Raw genomic sequence first — 23,886 nt, forward strand, 5'->3', positions numbered from 1 at the left:
AAAAATCACTGGAAACAAGAACGAGATAAAATAGAAAACGTCAATCCTCTCGTAAATCATTGACGAAAATTCGCAGAATATAAGTTAGAAGATTAGAAACACTTTTTGTATCACTTTTATGGAAAAAATTCATTTTCAATCGATTCTATATCATCGACAGCCAAAAAATAATTCAACTGTTGCTCCAATCGAGTTAAGCCCCCGGGCTAACGAACGAGTAGATCGACGAGCTGGCAAAATAGTTCTCGATGGATTTTGAACTCATGCCAAAATATGCAAATGAACGTAAACCCTTGAATAATCGATAAATAAATAACACAATTGTTCGGTAAGTTGAGTAGTTATTCGTGCGTATAGGATAACTTGCGATCGATTTACTCGTTTCAACGAATTCTGTACTAATACCTGGTTCTCAGAACTTATCAATTTCAACAGCACACGATTCGATCAATGCGAATTCCATTAGATACGAAAGCAACGTTTGGATATGTGCTTCAACTTCAATATTTCAACTTCGACGTATGTATATAGCGAGCCCGCACTCGGCTTGTAACTTGAAGAGAATGGACCACTGTTTGCGAAAGGCCGAATGATTTTGATGGGCTAGCGAGATATTTCCTCGGGGGAGGTACAATGAAAACTTTAGATGTAGGAGCTCCGCCTAGTTCGCGTTCGTCTACAGGCTTTTCCATGACCAAATGTCAATCGCTCAAGGCCTTTATACAGCGGGCGAAAAACCGTGATTTTCGTGATTTTTTTTCGACAAGAAAATAAATGTTTATTGAAATATTGTGAACGAGATTCATTAGTACACATGTTCATGTACTTGTACAATTTTTTTCATGAAAAAATTTCTCAAAATGGCGCGACTCCAGCTGTGTATTCCAGTAGCAACTTTTTTTGAGCATCGGTTGCGGTGGACATGATAACTAAAAAACTATTAATTCAATCCATACCAAATTTATACTGCTTATTATAATAATAGCTTGGGCCTGGACGAAGGATTTGTAAAAATTTTTATTTAAAAAAAAATGGCGACAGTCTTAAGGAGTTTCGGTACAGGCGATACAATGTTGCCATGCTAATCCATGCTAAAAAAATTAAAAAATTCAAAAAGTTCAGAATTTTATAAAATTTGGTGAACATATTCTTTAGTGCCAAATTTGACGACACAAATTTTTTAAGATTTTTCTTCTACACAGTTATCGAGTAATTGATCACTAAAGTTTACGTGTATAAGCATAGCGTTTCCATATATATAGGTATACATTCCGGGCATGAGAAATCTGCTTTAATGCGTAATTACTCGATAACTAAGTCGAAGAAAATTTTGAAAAAATTTGAGTTTTCGCACTTGATGTTGAAGAACATTATCACCAAATTTGATCAATTTCTTAATATTTTGACTTCTGTACCGAAACTCCTTAACAAAGAATTCATTTTTTGAGATGCTAAATTGTCGGGTTTTTGTTACAATTTTTTTCCAACAAAATACGAAATCCTTCGTCCAGGCCTTAGCTATTATTATAATAAATAAGTGGTATAAATTTCGTATGGATCAGATTTATAGTTTTTTAGTAATCGTGTCGACCTCAAAGGTTAGAAAAAAAAAACAGGGTGTTGTTGAAATACCCATAGCTATGAATCTAATGCTCCAATTTTTATGAAATTTGATGAGAATATTCTTCAGATATTGTACTTGAATAATATCTAATAATAAAAATTTCAATTTTTCCATCCATCACAAGTGTGCATAAAGCCTTAAACTTGAACTCGCAACGAAATTTCGAGTTGAAAAGTATTTGGAAGTTTTTCATTTGGACGATCCCCTGACGAGTTATTCGGTGCAGAAATAACGCACCAATAGGGAGCGCGCACTGAGCGGACCGTTGCTCCGCCCACCGACGCTATCTCTGTGATTGGCTCAACTTCTGCAGTTAATAATTCATCAGGCTTTCGTCCGAGAGAAAAACTTCAAAGGAGTTTTCGATCTGGAATTTAGTAATCTACGACAGAGAATCGAAATCCATTCGGAAAGTAGTTTTCTTGAAAATTCGATGGAAATATGTGAGGTAATAACTCATAAATACGAAGATTTTTGTGGCGTAAAGATAACCGGAAAATTTCGGATAACCAAAGAAACTCGGAACAAAAAATTTCTCGTCAATATTCGAGTCTCTCGGATTCTCGATCCAATCGCTCCGGAGCCAAGGGTTTGTTTTTTGTTTGATCGAACATCGGTTGAAAAGTATTTGCATTATTAGCGTTGCGTATATCCATTCGGAAGCCAATTATACGAGGGAGGGGGGGGGGGGGGGGAATTAGATCCAGCGGTTCTCGAGTTTGAGTCAAACCGACACTTACCTTCGAACAACTGGAAATCACATGCAGCTAAAACTCAATTGAGAATCAACAAAACTCTTACTAACTAGGGGGGAAATTAATTATCATTCAATCAACGAATGAAACTCATTTATTGAATTTACCGTCTACCAATTTCGTAATTATTGACTGAAAATCGACTCGATGGCTTATTTCAAGTGCTAAATATTTTATATCGATTCCAATTATAGTAACTCACCTGGCTCGTACTGCAAATTGTTTCCTAAAATAAATACTCATTTCTGCGTAGAAATATCTTCAATAAATTATAATATTTATTAATCAAATGGGAATTTTTCGTACACAATTCAAATATACATATACAAATTTATACTCTTCGAATATTCGAGGTGCTTCGTACTTTATTTATCAATATTCACAATAATCCATCGACGTCCCTGGGAGCTCAAGCCTCAGGATGTTTTTTGGTTTCAATTTTATCGCTCCGAGAAATCGGGGAGTCAATAAATTTTTTTAAAATAAAAAACTGTATTCCTGGTGCTGCACGATTTATTTCGCAGTCGCTGCTCTTCGAAAGTTTCTTCTTCTACATGGTTTTATATTCTAAAATTCATTTGTCAAAGCTTTTGGCTGATCTTCATAAAATACTATACATTTTATGGGTCGGGTGATGACCGAAAACTTGGTTTTTTCCTCAAAACGAGAATTGTGATGAACGAACTTCGCCATGAATTCTGGCGAGATTCTTTTTTTTCGTTCTTTTTACACGTGAGGTACTTCGAACAATCGACAGTTCACATTCTACGTATCAGGCGATTAACAATGGTCTATTTTTTATGACAAGAAAGGTTTCGAGATCGTAAAAAATTGAGAAAAACAAAATAGAAGACCGTTTTTACAAAGAATTTGACAATTTTTTTGGGAACACTAACGGCAAAGCTTTTAATTAGGGAAAACAAAATGTAGCCTGTGGAAATATTTCTAGTCCTATGATTTTCCATCCTAAAAAGCTTTCTGTGCACTTGCAAAGCGACGATAAATTGATTTCTAACTATTTTCACGAAACTTGTCGATCTTCAATTTTTCAATGTCTTTTTTCACTATATTTTCAATAATTCCTAGCAATTATTAATCTCTCGATAGTGACGAAACTTTTGAGACACGCAGAGACAAAGAATGTTGGTTATTTTAACAACTTTTTTTCTCAATTTATGCTTTATCATTGAATTCGTAAACTTTTTAGATGATGCTTTCTGTGTCTCGTAGTTTCTACCATCGCTTCCTAGACGCCGCTCATTTCCGCCTGATTGATGGACGCGTAAATACTTCGGTGAAATTTAGCAAAAATTTTCAATTCCAGAAATAAGAATTTTTTCTCCTTCTACTAATTTTGATTCGACGAAAAATTTTGTTCTAGCCAATTTTCGGCACTGCATCGAATATTTATGATCAAAGTGGCGAACGAAATAATTAAGAAATTTAATAATCAGGATGATTGGCTCATTTTCCTATTTACTCGAAACGTTGGAGGTTTATCTCGTAGCGTTTCACTGATTAAACGTTCAACTAATTGGGCGGCAATGAGCGGCGGATTAATTAAAGAGATTAAAGCTAGTGCGAAACCTTAGCTATAATTTTGGCATTGATTGAGAGGATGGTGGTGTCGTGAGTGTGTGAATTTCGTCGAAGGATTTTTTAGCCGCGTTCTGAAGGTCGTCCATACCCCGCCTCGTTTTCGTTGTTATGTCGTCGAATTGTCGGCGAGTTTGGGTCAGTAATTCGTCCGTCGATTTGACCGCTGAATTCGCGAGGTCCTTAACCTCCGAACCCATTTTGTCGATCACCCACTCCATAGCTTGTCTACCCTGTTTATTTTCAAAGTAATTTCCCAAAGGATTTTCCATTTTATTATTCATTTTCACACATTTTTTCTTTACCATTGATTCATGGTCGTTTGGGCTTGTGAATACTTTTTAAAATTTCTTCAATTCACGATTGTGAACAACGATCTCAAACTGGATAAAAATCAAATCGAAATCCCTAGAAAATTTGATTAATTTCATTAGATTTTTACCTTGCCAGCGTTCAATGATATTTTAGATGTTAGCAAATCTTCCATGTAATGAGTGAGCGGGACGCCACGGACCATCACGACGGCTTCCTGCCTGAGGAGAGTCTTGTGATTATCGTGAGGGTCAGGCATGTACCTGAGAGTCTCATCGACTGCGATGTAGTTGCAGAAACTGAGCTGTAAAGAGAAAGAACAATGGAGGTTTAAAAAATCGCTGTAATTTTCAACTCAATTTCTGTAAACTGAGAATCGAAGCTTGGCCTGTATGTAGCTGGTGAAATTCTGAAGAGAAAAGTCCTGAGTAGTTTCTCTCTAAAATTAACGGTTCTAAAGATATGGAAGAATTTAGGAGCCAACCAATCCCGCGCGGTAGTGAAAGCGCGCGTAGAGTGGGGGGAGCCACGCCTCGCGGCGTTGTGGCGCAGCGGATTGGTTGTCTTCTAGATCGACGAATATCTCGTAAACGAAGGATCGTAGAAAAAAATGCTCAAGTACTTTTCGCTCCAGAATTTCACTACCTAACTGCCACTTGGATTCATAACCTCAAATATAGGCTTATAAATAATGGTTAAACAGATTAAATCATCAGATTAAACGAAAAATAGATGTTCTTCGTCATTCTACTAGCGCTTCCAGCTTCTGCAGTCGAAATCCAAGTGTGTAGACGTGATTAAGCTCGAAAAGAGTTTCCTTCATTCATCCGGCTGGATTCCATCAGTATTTATGAATTTCTAATCATCTTAAAGTCAAATAATTCACACTCGAATAACTACGAGGATTTCTCATCACATGTTCTGAGATTCTGGTGCCATGTGTCTAGAGGAATGTCTCTATACGCATACGTATAATAAATAAAGGCATACGCGGAGCCGTAACAATTCGTCTTGACGAAATAGCAGGAAGCTCGAGACACCTAGCCAGCTGAAGCGACCTGAGAATACCGTGTGAAGGATTTCGAATGGTTTGTGCAGCTTTTGGAAGAGATGAGGACTAAGCGTGCATCATAGACTGCCAGAGAAGAGAGTAGAAAGAGAAGGTGAAGGGTGGGGGAAGGATTGAGATAGAGATTCCCCGGTTGAATGCATAATGCACAGGCAGTGAATACGAAGCGAAGAGGGAAATGGCAGGGTGAGTTTGGGGAATCACCCTCGTATTATTATGAGGGAGAATCGAGTGAGAGGGAAGTGAAGAAGGAGGAAGGAGGAGAAGGGGAAGGAAAATCGAGAGAACAGTGGTCGCGAGTCTGGAACAATTGAATCGCGGGGGTGCAATACGTTTCGTAGGGAAATTAACGCTCGCGGCATTGTGGGTGGTAGAAATGGAGAGGAGAATAAGGATTCCAGGGATGAGACCACGCGAAGCTGTTTCGCGAGTACGGGCAGCAGCATAATTCGCTCTTTCTCTTCCTCTTCGAGCACCCACCATCTTTTCGCCATATTGGCAATCAACGAAACCGCCTGTGCGTTACATTCGCCAGCGTTCATTTAATTCTCCCTTTTCCATTGTTGTAGTTCTTTACTGCGCACTCGGGAACTCTATTAACAACGGAATTAAAAAAAATAAAAATTAAAAAAAAAAATTAAACAATTTGTGTACCGAAAGAAAAGCCCAAACTCCAATTTCATCGAGCCCATTACTTCCGGTCTATTAAATCGTCGAAGTAGCTGAATGGGCTCATTAAAAGCGAGCTTATGCAATTGAGACTTTTATGAATTCGATCCTTTTTGTTTATTATCATGATAAAACATGCATTCTAAAGACCCATCAATTATTCGACATCCATTATCGACCTAATTAATCGTGTTTTTATCAGCCTTAAAGAATTTGATGTTTTTTAAATTTTGTAATAAATATAAATGGACTTTTTTTATTATAAAGTTAAAGATACTACGAGGAATAATGAAGCTTGAATAAGATTGAAATCTACGATCTGTAGGAAGTACCTATTTTAACGATCGAATTTTCATGGGGATGAAAAAACTCATCGTAATTCAATAGTCCACGTGGGAGCATCGTACAGCATCGTTATCTATCCCTTTTATTTTTTTTACTCGATAATTATCGTTCCTCTTTCCCCATCTGCTACGAGCTTAACTGCAGCTTCCATTTTCTCTTACGTTCTCATGATCTTCGCCACTTGGTATTCCGACTGGATCATCCGAGCCAGAAGGACTCGTGAATTTTCTTCCTCCTACCCCGACAAGCATCTCTCGTTTTTCCCTCTTTCTCCCTCCCACCTTTCGCAACCCCCATGAAGATTCTCATCATCATTGCAGGCCTGGTGAAACGACAGAGGAGGGCGAAAAGGACGTGGGCAAAGCAAACTCAGCGTAAGGCAGCTTTAATTGGCACGACGAGTCGTCCAGTTGTCATTCCCTTAACGAGTGCAGATAGAGAATGGAAAACTACCTCAGGGGAGTAAGGCGCCATAAGAGTCGCTCCGAAAACCGGAAATAATGCAATTCTCACTTTACACGATTGACTTTTACTATTGCAGAGTATTTTTTATTGACTCGAGCATTTTTCAAAATCTTTCTTCACCAATTTGTTTGTTAAAAAATCGTTTTAAATATTCGGTCAAATTCTTTACGAAATTAAACATTTTACAAATTTCTTCATCCTCGTGGCAATGCACCACTTTCGAATTTACATGAAATCCACAGAAACTTTCGTTTCCCTGATAGATGAGAGGAAATTGAACGAGATGTTGATAAAAAATGAAGTTAATAATTTTTTTCCGTAAACTACAACTTCGCGACGATGCAGGATTGTTATACGATCAATTTCCAACGAGAAAAGTCTTTAGAAATTTTTTTCACCGACGCACCGTTGACGAGAAAACAGTGAATTCAGTGACCGACCAATAGAGTGAGTGCTAGAGTAGTGGGGGGCTCCCCACTCCGCACTCTTTCTTCCCAAAGTACCGGATTGGCCGGTCATTGATTGACAAATATCTGCTAAACGGTAAATCGTAGAAAAAAAATGCTGAGAAGTTTTCGTCTCAGAATTTTAAGGCGTACTCGCCCATAATATCAATTAACCAAACGAGCCAAACTATTGGGACGCTCCGTATAGATGCGTGGACATGCATGGGGGAGAGGAGCAACATCAGCACCAAATTCACGTTGTTCTACCGAGTAATTACTCTTCTGCCAATTAACTCCAGTACTGGACGCGTCGTTCAATTATCTCGAGCGATACAGCCCTTTACATATATGTACGAAAATGGAGAATTGAGTAGCAGAAGGTCGCAAGTACCATCGATTTACATATTGATTTATGCCTGTCAGTGGTCTTTTGCTTGTCACAAGCAGAAGCAGAGATGAACATGCGTATATACAGACATATATTAAGGCCCCTCGAGGGGGACATGAAATGGTTACTACACGGGGGTGTGACCTGACGCGAGAAAGCACCTGAATAATCCGATAAGCGGAGTACACGAATCTGACGTCAATTATCGTACGATTGTACACTTCGTTCAAAGCTTTGTAACAAATTTTCCATTTATTTATATTTCACGCGTGAAGCTAACAATATTTTGTCAAAAAATATTCAAAATTTATTCACACGAGCCAAAGGCGAAGATTAAACCCGACCATATTTAATGTGCTAGCGTTCGCGTTCGTTTCGAGAAAAATCATTATTACTTTCCGGGGCGTAATAAAATTCCAATCACAAAATAAAATAAATAACGATTATACTGCACGGTGAGAAAGCATCGTGATTGCAATTTTTCATAAAAGGTAATTATAAAAAGGAGGATGAGAGAAGGGGGGGGGGGGGCTAAAAACCATCATCCTTGTCCTTGTTTGCTAGTTTGCTGCTCTCGAATATCACAGTGTGCCCAAGTTAATTGGATTTTTTTTTGACAATGGAGTAAAACTGACAAGATTTTTTATAAACAAGAAGTTTTTTGTTTGTGTAACGTTTTATTGATAAACGGACAGCTGCTCGTTCCGGAGTCTGTTTACAAAAGCTTCGAGCCCTGGACGGAAGGATAATTTATCGAATTTTCAAAAATCCTTTCGCTCACAGTATCGCCAAGCTTGATTTTTCATTTGATTATAACGATTTATAAAAAAAATTGTAAGTTACACAAGTCCGTTTGGAAGCTGACGAATCGGTATGAACATTCGACGTCGAGAAACCCGTGGAACAAACAGAGCGTGACAATTCTTTGGTCTGTTTGTTTTCTCACTTTTGTGTTTGTCAACATTGTCCACCTGTGTGGGAGACCGTGCTTGCTGATGGCACAGCGTTAATTGAAATATTTCTCACTATCGTATTCGAACGCGGGGGGGGGGGGGGGGGGGAGGAGTGTACTTGGTGAGAAAGAGCTTTGAAATCGTTCTCGACTGTTTGCTCAATCCCAACGAGACTATCGACTCGATTGCATTCTCATCATTGAAACTACTCAATTGTTGGACTAATTGTTTTTATATTTTTTGTTATTAAAGTGCAGAAGCATCTTCAAAGTTCGATGAATTTAGGAAATTTTGGTGAAATTTTAATCCTTTTGTATAATTATAAGTTCAATTGAAAGTGGGAAATTTGAATCACGTGCTAGAAAAGACGTGTGCGGAAATGTAGATTTGAGTATCGTGAGGGGGAAGGGAGGGAGGGGGGGGGGCGGGGGAGGCAATTTGAAGGAGCAGATGGAATGTGAACGAGAACAATGTAAGCGAAGGTAGAGTTAAAATGGAGAAAGAGAAAGACGCCGAGAGGATCGGGAATGTCGATCGGAGACTTAGTGTTCAGCCAACCCACACACACTCCCTCCCCGCTGGCTCTCCGTCTCGCTCATCAGTTTTCACCAACCACAAAGAGCTCGAAGCTTTCGCAGATTAAGCGTCGGAGAGGCTTAAGCTTGCAGACGCCGCTCTCCCTCTATTTCTCTTAACTTCCGGTCGGGATGGCTGATTTGCTGGATTCGAGAAAAGGGAGAGAAGCTGCCTGGTGAATCTCGCTTAGAGGTTAATTAGAGTAGGAATCGACGCAGCGTTATCTGTGACCGAGTGCACCGGATTTCCCGAAATTACAACCTTAAATGCTCAGAATGTTTAAAGCGCGAAAATCTGATAAGAGAACTCCTTTGAAGAATTTTTCTCTGACGCGTCGTTGGTGAGTTATGGACAGAAGTGCGGTCAGCCAATCCGCTGCGCCGGTGGCCGGTGGGACGTAGTGGGGGAGGCTCCGCCCCGAGCACCTGGATTGGCTGTTCCCAAACGAGTTGATATCTCATCAACGGTGCATCGGATTGAAAAATTTTGAAGAACTTTTATTTTCAGAATTTATTGATCGACGTGTTCCAGCTTCATGAAACATGCGGCAAAGCAAAGAAAACTTGATATCGGTGGTTATCAGTTAAGGTTGAGCGGAAGTTGGGTGAACCGCGTGTTGACAAGCAATTTTTGTCAGGAAAGCTTGCAGAGTCAGGGAGCTCGCTCGGCTTTCTACAAGAGTGTCGAAGCACTGGCGGTACGATGAAGACTCGAGTCCCGAGTAATTAGAATCGCCGCATAATTGAGAGGACTTTGCGGGTTCGCGAAAGCCAGCGCAACCTACCCGGACCTCTTATTGTTCTCTCGCTCCACTTTGACCTTTCAGCGCGTTTCACCATTTATCGATATTCCGGACTCACCAATGAAACATCCTGAGTGAATTCAACGAGAAACATACATTCCGAAATATTTTAAGGTAGTTTTCTGGTTCCGGGAACAACGAGAGTGGTAAAACCATTTTTCGAGCTCTCCATCGAGTCGCTAAGCTTAAAAGTCATCCTCTAAAGCTTATTATTGAAATTACGCATCGGCGTTGAACGGAAACTAACCTCGCTAATAGTTAATGCAGTCGGAAAAGGCAACAAAAGCAAATGTTGTTTCGGTGCCTGGATCACTAGTGCACTCCGCTGAGGACTGCTGCACTATGCACTGGCCATTAGGATTTATCTTCTCCTCTCACTCTCCCAATCTCTATCATCCTCTCTTACTCCCTCGACGGCCGTTCAGGCACTCTCTAATCCGCACTCGACATACTTCGTCCCTATTCGTGGTATCCCGAGTTGGGATGTGCACGCCAGAAATGCCAAATTCTCTGTCTCTCTTTATATATATGTGGTGTTGTGTTTCAGGTGGATTCCAGCCCCAGCCCCAGCCCCCCCCCCCCCTCCCGCCCTTCCTCGTATCTGCCGATTTTCCTCTCTGCCTATATACCTATCGTATTCCTAGCGGAAGAGCCCTTTTGGCTTCCGGATCGGGCTAAGCAATCGGCTCAGCGAACCAGCGATCGAATTAGCAAGGCTTATATAACGGTTTCCTCGACTTCCGGATCGAGAGTATCCGAGAAAATTCCCGTTCCCTCGTGCGCCGTATCGAGAGCTTTTCATCAATTAAATAGGCAGCAATATTTTAAGGGGTAACAACAATGAAATGTGATTCGAAAGATGATGTTTTAGGTATTTTTAATAATGTTCCTGTCACATACTTTGAATCCCTTCAAACGAAATATTAAATCAGATGCGGTACGATAAAAAGCGTGAAATTTTGATTGTTAACTTTTCAACCGAAAGCGTAGAGCCTCCAGTGCACATAAACTCCTGAATATAGGTACGTGCAATATCTCGAGTCGTAGACTGCATGCGGTAACTGAGGGGATTGCTGAAAGAGGGCGCAAGAGAAATAACCATTTTTCATTAAGCCAGTGTCCCGTGGAAATGCCAAACTCGCGGCCTCCAACGGAATAACCCTCTCGTCCCATGTGCATCTGTGTGCGGCCCCGTGTGTTTATGTGTATATACCCGTCCTGTTTGGCACTCGACTCTATATTTCAATCGAGTGAAAAAGGTATCCGGTCTCTCGGCAACGATCGGCTGGACGCTTTGCGCTGTATATTCAAAACGCATATAGGTCACTCCAAAATTAATATCCAAAGGCTCCGGACCATCACCAGATTCAAAAATCCCTAAAAGCGTGATCTCGAACCCGAATTCGCTCACTTAAGATCACTTTTTTGGGCCAGAACTGTGATGGGATTTCGATTTTGTTGTTTGTTTTGTTTTTCATTCGAGTTGAGATTAGTTTCAAGGACAAAGAAGTTGGGAGAGAAGCTCCATTCGTTTCGTACGATCTGACGATGAACGAGTGGGTTACGCTCTTTATTCGTGTGAGTCTGTATGCGTAAAGAAAAAAATAGCCGCTGGGAGATTGTAGACACGGACGATCACCGATCGCAGGCCAACGAGCGGAAGCAGTGATTCGAGTCCGTCACCTCCCTTTTTCCCCCCATGGTGACCGAATACCCGTGACGCGAGAGCTTTTAGGGCTTTTGGTCCCACCGGGGGCGGAACACACGAGTTCGGTGTAATTAGCACCGGCGGGCACCCTCTACGTTGCTCTCTTCGGCAACGCGATAGAAAACAAGTACAGTCAGCATCGAATAATCGTGGAGTAGTTTCACACAGTAAACAAGTTTGCAACGCGCTTGGATTCACATTCACAATGCCATAGAGATCTATCTCGGAGCACACAGGGAGAACGCGAAAGCATGAAAACGGCAGCGGGGGTGGTGGGCGCTTTTGACTCGAAGGGATTTGTGTAGACGGGAGCTGCTGCGTGTCGGAACGTGGCAGGGAACAAAAAAAGGGAGAAAGGTATACAAGAGAGTTGAAGTACGCGTACGGGCCACCGAGTAAATTGCTAAAAGATATTTCACCTTTGGGGATTCACGGGGATTCGGGGATGTGTATAACGATCCGGCTTCCCCAGGTTTACCGAATGTGCGAAGCTGTACAGGATTTTTCAAAATTTCTCACTGATTATGTGAGGACGAGATGGAGCGTTGAATTCGCAAGAGAAAAGTCCTTAGCCATTTTGCTCTGCGATTATTAGTTCGTGAGATATTGAGGCGGATTGAAAACAGCCAATGAGCTGCGTGCCCTCGACTCAGCGCCAACTTCAGGGCGCAGGTCATTGGCTGCAAACTGATTGATCGTTATCTCCGGAACGGTTGGTCCTACGAAGAAATGGCCAAGGACTTTTCTCTTCGAAATTCAACGATCTAAACGACTGGAGAGTTTGGACTGCAAATTTTGAGATGCTCTGTACATGTTGGTGCGCATGTATGTCAAACAACGTGCGAGTTAGAGACTGGGCTATTCATCGTAGGAACACTGTAAACGAATACATCGGGCACGAAATGTATGCCCTAACACGGGGTGGATAGAGGAGCGAGTAAACACGAATGCTCTCTACCGTCGAGCTGCGAAACCCGGACAAGCCTTTCCATCGTCACGCTCTCAGGGGAATCGTTCAATTTTAGATTAAGCCGAAAGAGAATGAGATAGAAAGCCGAGGGGGGGGGGGGGGGTGAAAGAGGAGAGCGAGAGAGGGACGAGTCCCTCATGGATGAAGATAGGGATGAAGAACGCTCCTGTACAAGGAATAACCCCGACTGAAACGTTGTACATCGTGCTCTACGTTGCGCATAAAGGACTAAAAGGAGTTAAATGAAAAGGGAATCAACATCGGTACGGTACAACCTTAAAATACGACTGTTATTGATGGTTTTTCGAGTACCACCAACCGAGTGATGACGACCGAGATCAAAACTAAAACAATCAAGAGTTTAGATTATTTTAAGGTCTCGTTATTGAGTGTTGAATCTGTGAGTTGAGTCCAGACCTGTAAGCGGATCCTACAATATCCTGCAGCCCTATAATGCTCCAAAACAAGATACCGGATCCACTTTAAATTCCGATCACCCCAAGATCAGACCTGGACCTTCGCCGTATCGGATAGGCTCTGAGAATTCTGTTGAGTTTCCTCTCTCACCATCATCGTCCCATCTCGTCTCACCCCCCACTCACTGTCCTTAAGTACCGCACGAAGGTACATGGAACGAGGGCAATTCCTTCTATGCTTACTACAACTTTCCCGTACAACACTTTTGCCCACGGCGGTAATGCCCCCATCAATAACCTATCATATCCAACAAACGTAGCCCCCCGAGCCTCACTGCCTTCGCCAAGCTCTTACTCTCCCTTTTTTCGAATACGTCTTACCAGCCATCTTTCATAGTCCAGGTTTTTCACTAGAGTGGAAAGCGAGCAAGTTCGGAGGGAGAGGGAACAACGTTAGGATATTCTTGTATCAAAAAGCAGGCTTTTTTCATCTTTTATTCTCAAAGAGCCTTCACCATCAGTGCGCTTCGCTTATCATACCATAAATATCGGCTTACAGGAAGTTTCAAAAGTTCTGGTTTCGCCTGAGCGAGTAATTAGTTATCAAAAATGCTCCTTTCACTCGCAATTGATTTTGATTGGATTTTCTACTCCGGGGGCCATGTTGCTTAACTATGTAACGTGGGTCAAGTGATCTAATGAGTTTATTTGCATTGAGGCGTTTGGCATATTGCAAATTACCAAATTATATGACACAGTTAACACTATGAGGTTCTGCCACATTTTTCCAATGTTTTATATATTTTGTATTAGCTTAAGCTTGCGGTTACAATTAAAGATGAAAAATTTAAAATTAGAAATAAAAATACATTTGTACTTTGATTCTCGGATTACTTGCAGTTCAACTTTTAATGCCCTAGCACAAATGCCCTGTTTTTGCAGCGTAGGGATACATAGGCAAACAAGTTTTTGATTTATTCTGTGAGTAGAAATTCTAGTCCTGAGGGATATTCAAATTTTATACTTGAAAGGTATTTATCGCGTTGACTCTGGTGTAACATACATTCAGATAGTATGTGTCTCACTGATTATTTTTTTTCATCGTAACAGCAAATACATGTATCTTCACCTTTGACGCTGTATCGGTAATTTTGTATTTTGAAAGCGAACACGTGGTCATCAGCTAATCTGCGTTGTGCCAAAATTCGTTCATGCGTGAGAAGAATATTTTTGAGCAAGTAGTTTTCACAATTCAATGTATTGAGTTGTTTATTGCTTCCTCATAGAGGAAACTATGCGATGATGAAATTTTTTTTTTTCCAGTTTTCAATGTCAATGTGCTCAAAATGTCCAAAAACATAAAAAAATCATATCTAGAAAAAATGTCCGGATGTGTGTGTGTGTGTGTGTGTGTTATGGCACTTCAAAATTAAAACGCTTATAACTCCAAAACGATTTGAGATACAGGGCTACCGTTTTGCATAGATGTTAATCTGAACAAGCTCTTCATTCTCTGATAATTTTGTCAGAATTAAAAAAAAAAAAATACGAATCCTACAACGTTTTGAAATTTAAAAAAAAGGGTGTCGACGCTCTAACTTCTGGAAATTTTAAGATTTATTACTAATTTTTTTTTTATAAATAGATTATCATAATAGAAAGGTTGGTATTGAATTTGGAAAGTACTGGTTGAGCGATTTAAATTTTATGATTTTTTGAATTTTACGAAAATATGAGTTTTTCGAAAAATCCGGTTTAATTTTTGGAAATTAATTTGGAAAAGTTAAAAGCCGATAAATAAGTTAAAATTTTATTTAAAAAAAAAATTAAAAGTAACAAATTACTTTCTCAAGCTTTTAGAACAATGTTTAAGGAGGATGGCTACCGACGATACAACGTTGCCATGCTAAACCATGTTAAATACATTAAAAATTTCAAAATGATAAGAATTTAATAAAATTTGGTGAACATATATCTTTAGGGCCAAATTTGACAATACAATTTTTTTAAGATTTTTCTTCTGTACAGTTATCGAGTAATTGATCACTAAAGTTCAAGTGTATAAGCATAGCGTTTCCATGTACATATATAGGTATACATTCCGGGCATAAGAAATCTGCTTTAATCCGTAATTACTCGATAACTAAGCAGAAGAAAATTTTGAAAAAAATTGTGTCTTCGCACTTGATGTTGAAGAACATTATCACCAAATTTGATCAATTTCTTATCAATTTGACGAACGTAGCCACCCTCCTTAAAGCTTCCTCTACGAGGAAGCCAAAATGAAAAATAGAGCACCTCATAGAGTAAGCTTTGAGCTCGTGCACCTTGACTATCTTGAGGAAACAATTTGGAAATTTCAATTTCCAGCTTTTTTTTTTTGTAATCCGTAATGAGGATAGCATTACTTTTACTGCATCGGCCCTGAATCTGAAATTAACGTGGGTCAAGTAATATTGCATGTATCTCTTCGGAACGGTTTATCCTGGCTGAAGCATGGATTTTGAAATGATTTGTTGATTGACCTTTGGGCGGTCGGGATTGAGAGTTGAAATCGTCCTTGAAAAGTGCCCAAATTAGTGTCCAAATGTCGATTTTTCGGTCCTCTAGAGGTTAATGACGGAGAAATGCGAAAAATAAAATTTTTTGAATTGCAATTATCTGCTTAAATAACAATTGTATGCGATTTTTGCATAGGTCACAGAAGAAAACATTCCGAGGCACAACTTTTGTATGAAACATTTTTCGCTAAAATGCATTCCAACAGAAATAATTGAAAAAAATTAATTTTCATTATAAAAAAAATGTAAATTCTCAAAAACGACATGAATTTTAATGAAAACTTGAAGAAATGAAGCTGTGGGTTTGAATAACCGACAAGAAATGGGCGCTGGAGTCGTGTCATTGAACAAAAGCAGTCCTAAATTTCGCCTGTTCTGACTGAACTGAACCAATCAATCGATGCATCCTACGACATAGTTGCAAACAACATTTTTTCTAGGAAATACTTTAATCAGTTGAAGATGTGAATCTGCTTTATTTTCGAGTGGTTTAGAGCTCAGAAGCGATCATTCAATTTAGCTAATGGGCAGCTTGGGTCCTGGGCTTTCATAGAGGTTTGAAAAAGACTAACATCACTCAAGGGGTCAGCGACCCGGCGTTAAAGCAGTTCAGGGAACGTTGTAAAATCGAACAGGACAACTTTGCCCTGTGCCTCTTTACTGGTACGATTCCCCAAAGGGAATTGATGGAACATGACGAGCGTTACACTCCGCAGCCCCTCGCTAATCGATTAAGTTATGATATGAAACCACGTCGCTCTTCGTGGGCAAAAAATAGCCCGAAAAATGTGTATGAGCAGTAAAAAAAATCGTTTATCACTTGAACTGGCGATTTGACAAATAACGACTAACGATGCAAGAGAAAAAGACTGTGATGAAAAGCTCGAGGAGAACACAATGTAAGCAGTTATGATGCAAGCTATGACGCGACTGGATTTTTGACACAGACACGAAATATTTCAAGCTGCCAAAAAGTAATGAGTCGGGGCCAGTTGATCAAAATAGAATCTTCGAGTTTCGAGATTATTCACGTACCTGGTTTTTTTGGCTCTCCTCAAGGATCGCCTAGCGAGTGATTATCTTTCGTTGACTCTTCAGAAAAACTAACCCAATTTGTAATTACATTTCTCACAGAAGATAGATCATTTCATTGTCGAAACGGTGGAATTATTTCGTAAGAAAAATAACGACCTACTTCTACGTTCAACCTCGTACGAATTATCTCTAAAGAATAAAAAAACTAATAAATTTCCTGCGTTGCTAAGAATAGAATAGACAACGATTAATAAATGATATTTTTATGGATCATTACGAAGATTGATGATCAAATTAAACGGTTATTTCCTGGATCAAGTTCCTCGAGCTTATCACGCAACCGTAACATTATTCACTTAAAGTAACGAGCAATACTACTCACGTTTCTTGTTCTGAGGACCATTTCTCTTCTAGAGGGATCAACCTCGCTCCGTTCACTGGCAAAGCACTCCTTGTCGTTACCAATTATCTGTAACCAACGAAAAGCCCCCGAAATTATTAAATTTATCAGCACTCATGACGAGAACGCTGAGGAAAAAAATGTTTTGACGTTTTCAAAGCTATTGGAGCTTCTTCAATTTCAAATGAAAAAATTAAAAATAAAAATTTATACATTTACCGAAACAAAACTATTTACTACTGCCAAAAATGTATCGCGAAAGCCAAAGTACTTCAAAAATTCAATATTTCGTCGCTAAGAATTCAAAGTTGTGTCAATTCCCAAGCCATGGCACGGTTGACAAAGTCGAATGATAATTCATCAGAAAAGGATCGAAGTTTGGACGATCTGGCATGAAAAATCCTATGGAAGGGTAAATTTCAAGCGTCGGCGAATTAGGGTGAAATTTTCGGTTGTAGAAAATGATATGAAGCGGTTGTTGGAAAGGGATAACTAAACAGGAAGTCCCGTCGTCAACGTATGCGCCCCGGCTGCGTTATTAATAACGAATTAGCATGAATAATTAGGCAATTAGAAAGACGCTAATTGGTCGTGGCAAGCAGGCCGGAAGGGAGGCGGAAGCACGTCAATGAGTGAGTATTACTATACAGAAATACACAAATATAAAGTGTTTATATATTAATGTAAGCGAGAACGCTAAGTACTCTTGAATTATTGTTTTCGCACCGATCAATTATGAATATTCTAATTGCCGGCTCGAACGGTCCAGCCTCGGAAGAAGAGAGGAAGCCGCCCTTTTATCTCGCAATTAATGCCCGGGCAATACACAGACTTAATTTCAGTTTCTCTTGTATTATGAGGACGCCGCTTGTTTTTTGTTGTTCATAACTGCGAGCAACTCCCCAGATTCACGCCTCGTCGGTAAATCCACTAGAAAACTTTCCCTCCCGGTCCGATGTCGGTTTTTTCATTATATCGTAAATTTCACATACAGGGTGTTGGTAAATTCAAGCACAATCGGTGCAGCTGAATTCGCGATGAAATTTCGAGGAGAAAAGTCTTCAGGGGTTTTTCGATCCGATGCTTATTTGATGAGTTATTCGCTGTTGAGTGTGGACCAATCGGAAGCGCTTGACGCTTGGCGTCAGTGGCTTCTGATTGGCCGGGTCTTCGACTGTTGATAACTCGTAAGGGAATCATCGGATCGAAGAGCGTCCGAGGACTTTTCGCCTTGGAATTTCATGACGAATTTTATTTTATAGTATCGCCACTTTATTCTGAGACACCGTGTACGGACCCCGTGTTCTTTGTCTCCCTTTCTCTCAATCCTGCACTTTAGGTATTTCTCGAGTAGCGAACAATGGGAAAAGTGAATGAGAGGAATAATTGAAAAAAAAAACAATTAAAAAGAGAAAAAAAGGTTGGAACGTTCAGTGGGCTCGGAAAAACTGAGCTGTGCATTCGTGCTCAGCGTCGAGAGGATAAAACAGCGCGGCTCGCCTACGCAGATGCAGAAAAGCCGCAGTGGAAATCCAACTCAACAAACAAACATAGAGGGAGAGAGATCCGAGAGAAGTTAACGGAAAAAAATACTGATACGAATAGGAAATTCCCGTTGGAGAAACAAAAATGTTGACCGAAAGCCACTCTTAATTAATGCAAGCTCTGTTGACGCTCGCAGGAAAGAAAAGGAGAAAAAAAACAGTGCAGAGAATACGATCCGATTCTCCAGGAGGTATATATTTCTCTGAGGGATTACCACGATTGAAAGCTTCAACATTGCTGTATCGGTATACGACTAAAAAAATTTACATCCCTCGAGCCAAACATTACCACTTTTTTGCTCTAGCTCCTTATTTTTAAAACCTCTGGTCCAGACAAAAATATTACGAAAAATAATAATGAGATTAAAGCTTTGAGAAGAAAAACCAACCATTAATCGCATCATTCTCAATCAATGACTCAATGTCGACACCATCAAACATAACTCAACTGATGTATATAAAAAGACATAAATTTTATTTTCAATACTTGGTGTCGAGACGCTGTCGCGTCTGTAAATAGGCATATTTTCTAATAATTTCATTATGATAAATTCATCAAATTCCACGAGATTAAGGGAAAATATCAATGTGAAAAAAAGAGCTTGGGCGCAAAAGAGCTTGTGTACGATCCAGAGATAGAAGACTAATTGGTGAGAACTTGTTTTCTATTAATATTCAAGTTACATTATAAAATTTTGTCCTCTCAAAACTCTAAATGCGTTTTTCTCGAAAGCATGTTTTTTGGCCTGGTTGACAGCATAATTCTGTCAAATTTTGTCCAATTGACTTTATTAAAAAAAAATTCTCTTTAGAAAACTCATCGCCATAGTCGCATCGTAGAGTTTTTTTTTTAATTGTTTATTTCTTTTTTTATTAACAATTTACTGCAAAATTTTTGTGTAGAATTCGATTTTTTTTTTAAATGGCCGCTATTTTTTTTTTTATCAAAATTTTCAAATTTCCTACGATGCTGCGATAGCTGTACTATTGTAATTTAATAATCTTTTTGAATTTTTCATTTCAGATGCTTGCTGTTGCACTTGTGCTGTCAACCGTCGAGGATTTTTTTTGAGACGCCATTTTGCAAGCTCTGCTTAATAAAATGTACTAAAAATAAAAAAAAAATTCTTCGTATACTTCATTACTTTAATAATTGATACACAAAATTTCAAACAATTTGATCAAGCCGTTTAGAGAAAAAAAAATCCCAAAAAATACCTTATTTTTCAGCCTGTCACTCTGATATTCCCCCTTAAGAAAACGATTAAAACGTTCAATTCTGCAACGAAAAGTCCTTATAAATTTTTCTCTAAAACGTAGCATTCTTGAGACATTCGATAATTTAGTAAGCAGCCAATCCCCTGTGAGGACGATACCAAGTGGGCGTGTCATGACGCCCCCTTCGCGACGCGGATTGGTTCTCACTGATCAATCGATATCTCAACAACGGTGCATCATAGAAAAAAACGGCTGAGGACTTTTCCCTTCGGAATTCGATCATTTACTCGTAGAAATCCGCGAAAACGTATTTTAAGGTAGCCTGTACGGGTAACGATCCAAAATGTAGCTTTATTCGCACCAAATTTTTGGGAAAACATTGACCGGCGTGGAGAGCCGTCAGTGTACCTCATCGCACTCGCCGACGCTTGTACGTCGATGGTATTTCCCTTCCGGAAACCTGGAAAGCAGCCAAAACCCCCTAACGCCGAAGGATAAGCGCGCTCATTATTAAAGTTGATACGAGCAGCATTTCTTTTTCCCCCCTATCCCCCCCCCTCCCTCTTCACCCTTTTTCGTCATTTTCTCTACGGTTAGCGGCGTCGAAATTTCGCTGCTCCATATAATATTACTCAGCTCCGAGCAATCCGCCGTTTCTTCCACGACAATGGGCATTAACGTTCTGCCTCTCCACATCTCGACCGTTAAGCAATAATAATAGTAATAACAGTGATAATAACACGTAAAATTCTCAAACGAATGAGCCAGTGAACACTCGATTCACTCGAAGGTTTTTTGAAAACACCCCTCATATCACCCCCCCCCCCCCCTCGCTTTTTCCTAACTTCTTACATTTTCATGAAAATTTAACATGATTTTTTATTTCAACAAGAGTATAAAAGAATCGAACAAAACGAAACCTACCAACGAGAAACATTTTTTTCCATTGAATTTTGCACCTCAGAGTGGCGTTTGTTTGTCTGGAATGGAAATTTTTCAATTTTTCATGCTCGAAAGAGTCGACGTTTCCCTACCGTTTTTACATAATTTAACGGATCTTGTTGTTAAAATCTTGACAATTTCAATGTCATTTTCAGAAAACCCTGTTCATACTGCTCAATCATTTTTTTTTAATTATTTTGAAAAATCGTAATTTTTCGGACACCCTCTACATGAGTTCTATGACCTCGTTCGAAAGTCCAAAATTACGGTGCTGAATTATCTACTCACAATGAATGGAATTTAATAAAAAAAATCAAATTTCAGTAGTTTAAAATAAAATTTGGTTAAAGACCTAATTAGCATATTATTTTGATACTGTTAAAACTGAATACCATACGAAAGAAAAAAAACACAAAAAATTAATGTCATGAAAAAAAAACCTCGAGGACATAGTGATTCAGCTAAAATTGTAAAAAATCCGGAAGCTTCGTCATTTTTTGGACACCCTGTACAATCTCGTATTTTTCGTTTCTGAAAAGTTCAAAGAAAATCACTGAATTTCAATTTTTTTCACAATTGATAAAATTATTTGAAAAAAATTTCAAAAATTCGTCATTTTCCAGACACCCTGTATAAGGATTTTCGTATTTGTGTATTGCGAATGAAAATAGGATTTCAAAGAGAATCAAGTGTCACAACAGCCTAGGTAACGAAATATAGGCGAGCATATTATCGTGTAAATGTGAAATTGAAACACGCCCTTTGTGCATTATGGTAACTCTCATGCTCGAATAATAATCTTCGTAAATAGGGTAATATAAGTACGAAAGAATGAATGGAAATAGACAGAATTGCGTGGGCAAACAGCGATACGGAATTTTCGTTTACACCATATTTGAATGTTTGCTCCCAAAATGAGGGTCCCCTATAGCCAACCCTTGTAATAACAAGCCCCGATAATGAGCGTCGAAACAACCTAACATTTTAATGTCCAGGACGATATTCAACTTGGCCAATTCTCTTGTCATCCCCCAAATACCAATTAGCCCTCACAATTACCCAGAAATGTTATTAAATTCGATCGATTGGAAGAGCAAACGAAAAAAAATACAAAATGGCTGCTGACAATTAGAGGATAATTCAATTTGATTCTATTTTCGTTCGCCAATGTTATATTTGAGCTTCGAAACTCAGCTCCTCTTCGTATCGTACAAATTTATTGATCTTTGTCCTTTCTATTTTTTTTTAATGAATATTCTGTAACAAAACTGAGAAAATATTGATTTTTATTCCTTTTTGATCGCCATTACATAGCTAAAACCTAGAATGAATGTGGATTTCAGGTTTCAGAAAAACCTGCTTCGTCTCCAAGTTTGTGCAGCATCAGAGCCTCAAACTCATTGGAAATTTACCATTTTTTTCTTTGCGTTTCAAAAAATAACTGATTTTTTTCTAAAGTTGACTAAAATTTGAGTGAAAAAGAATTTCGGTGCAAGGCTCAAAAACTTTTTGCAGCTTGAGCATTGAATCGAATGACGCATTCTCCTACGCGACTTTTCTCACGTACAACGATTTCATGTCCAAAGTATTTCTTTGTGGCATTGAACATGACTTTACTCTTTGAGAAAACCGATTATAAGAGCTGCACAGTCATACAGTGGAATCGTCATGATGAATTTTTGTTTATTTTTTTTTTCATTTTTTCTTTTATCTATGCACAAGAAAGTGCAAACGTGCCATTCAAACGTCACGAATGATAAATTTTTCGTATCAATGCGCATAACTGCACTTTACACCGTGAAGCACCAATTTCGTGAGTTAAACGATCGAAATTACGTAACCTTGGACTCGATTACCGAGGTCATTCGTGCCGTGGTCAACGTTTTTTACGTTTGGCTGCTATGGTAGTCATTGTTATTAATTCCAGAGAAAATCCCAAGGCGTTCAAGGATTTTTTCGAAATTTTTGAAAGCTTTTTTAGTAGTCTGGATTATTGAGAGTTTTGAATTACGAAGGAATGTTGATTAACGTCGGATTTGAGGTTATGCCAAGGGAAAATACAATAGAATTTTATTCAAGTACGAACTCGATGTTTGGCTAATAAGATCATGTTAATTAAGAAAAAAAAAATTGAATTTCTGCAATACATCGGAAAATATATTGAAACTTACCGCTTGCGCCCATTTGGGAAAACCAAAATCACTGGTCACGAGTCTGTGCGTGTGGAGAACACCTTCGACTACTTTTCTGTCGATTACATCGGTTCCCCGCACGTTGGTGTTCATGGGATTTGGATATTTACGTAGGGCAGCTTGGGCAACGGTTTCCCAAGGATGACTAAGAAAAAGAAAGTCGAATTTTCGAATTGTCAAAGGGTTTTCGAGAAATTCGAAAGATTTTTAGGTTAACTTCATTACAAGTGAACAATGCGTCGTAAACTTACTTGAACGTGTGCTCGGACGTCCAAATCTTCATGTTTGCAGGCTCCGCTTGATTTCCTTTTTCGATAATTTGCCCAAAAACACGATAATTTAAATGCCACACGAGAAAACAGTGACCGTTTCCCTCGAGCACTCACGGATACGTCAATCCGTCGAGGATAACCTGATGTGAGAGGAACGAAAACTTTGAGAACATCGCGCAATAGCATGTGCTGCCAGGTTTTTTTCCTTCTTTTTCTCTCTTGACGCAATTGAAGTTCGACGAATCGCCGTATAGCCATAGCGCTACACCAGAAAACTAAGAAATTTGCATAAGGCTGCCTAGCTGCGTCTAGAAGAATCGTAATTACACGAATTGGCGAAAGAAAAGCGAGCGAGATTGCAGAGTTATTTGAATTTTTGAAAAGTTTTTTGGAATCGAATTTTAATTCGCAGCGTGATATAAATATTTAAAAACGAGGAAGGAAGAAGGTTTCGTGTTAATTTCAAATATCAGCCTTCAAAGTTATACAAAACATTCAAAATTACGATTACAATCTACACGAATCAACATATTGATGTTTTCGGTATTTTTTATCTTCATAACCTCAGTGTGGATATTGAAATCGAAAATATTTTGAAAATGATCCGAAAATCACTGTCATTAGCTTC

The 23,886-nt window shown here is 39.2% G+C and overlaps 1 protein-coding gene across 1 annotated transcript; it reads right to left on the reverse strand.

The window, feature by feature from the left end:
* Positions 1-2,635: 2,635 nt before the first annotated feature.
* On the reverse strand, positions 2,636-23,407 carry slmo (PRELI domain containing slowmo). Its single transcript, XM_043431878.1, has 5 exons — positions 23,238-23,407; positions 22,966-23,131; positions 17,073-17,159; positions 4,418-4,591; positions 2,636-4,208 (listed from the first exon to the last, which is right to left on the reverse strand). The coding sequence occupies exons 1-5, from the start codon at positions 23,267-23,269 to the stop codon at positions 3,972-3,974; spliced, it is 696 nt and encodes a 231-aa protein (XP_043287813.1). The 5' UTR covers positions 23,270-23,407; the 3' UTR covers positions 2,636-3,971.
* Between the last annotated feature and the right edge of the window lie 479 nt (positions 23,408-23,886).

The sequence above is a fragment of the Venturia canescens genome, chromosome 11 (assembly GCF_019457755.1).
Source record: "Venturia canescens isolate UGA chromosome 11, ASM1945775v1, whole genome shotgun sequence".
Taxonomy (NCBI): domain Eukaryota; kingdom Metazoa; phylum Arthropoda; class Insecta; order Hymenoptera; family Ichneumonidae; genus Venturia; species Venturia canescens.

Coding starts and splice junctions, on each gene's coding strand:
- slmo (XM_043431878.1), bottom strand. CDS start 23,269: ATGAAGATTTGGACGTCCGAGCACACGTTCAA. Junction 23,132..23,237: donor ACGTCCGAGCACACGTTCAA/GTAAGTTTACGA, acceptor TCTTTTTCTTAG/TCATCCTTGGGAAACCGTTG. Junction 17,160..22,965: donor TTCCCAAATGGGCGCAAGCG/GTAAGTTTCAAT, acceptor CGTTGGTTACAG/ATAATTGGTAACGACAAGGA.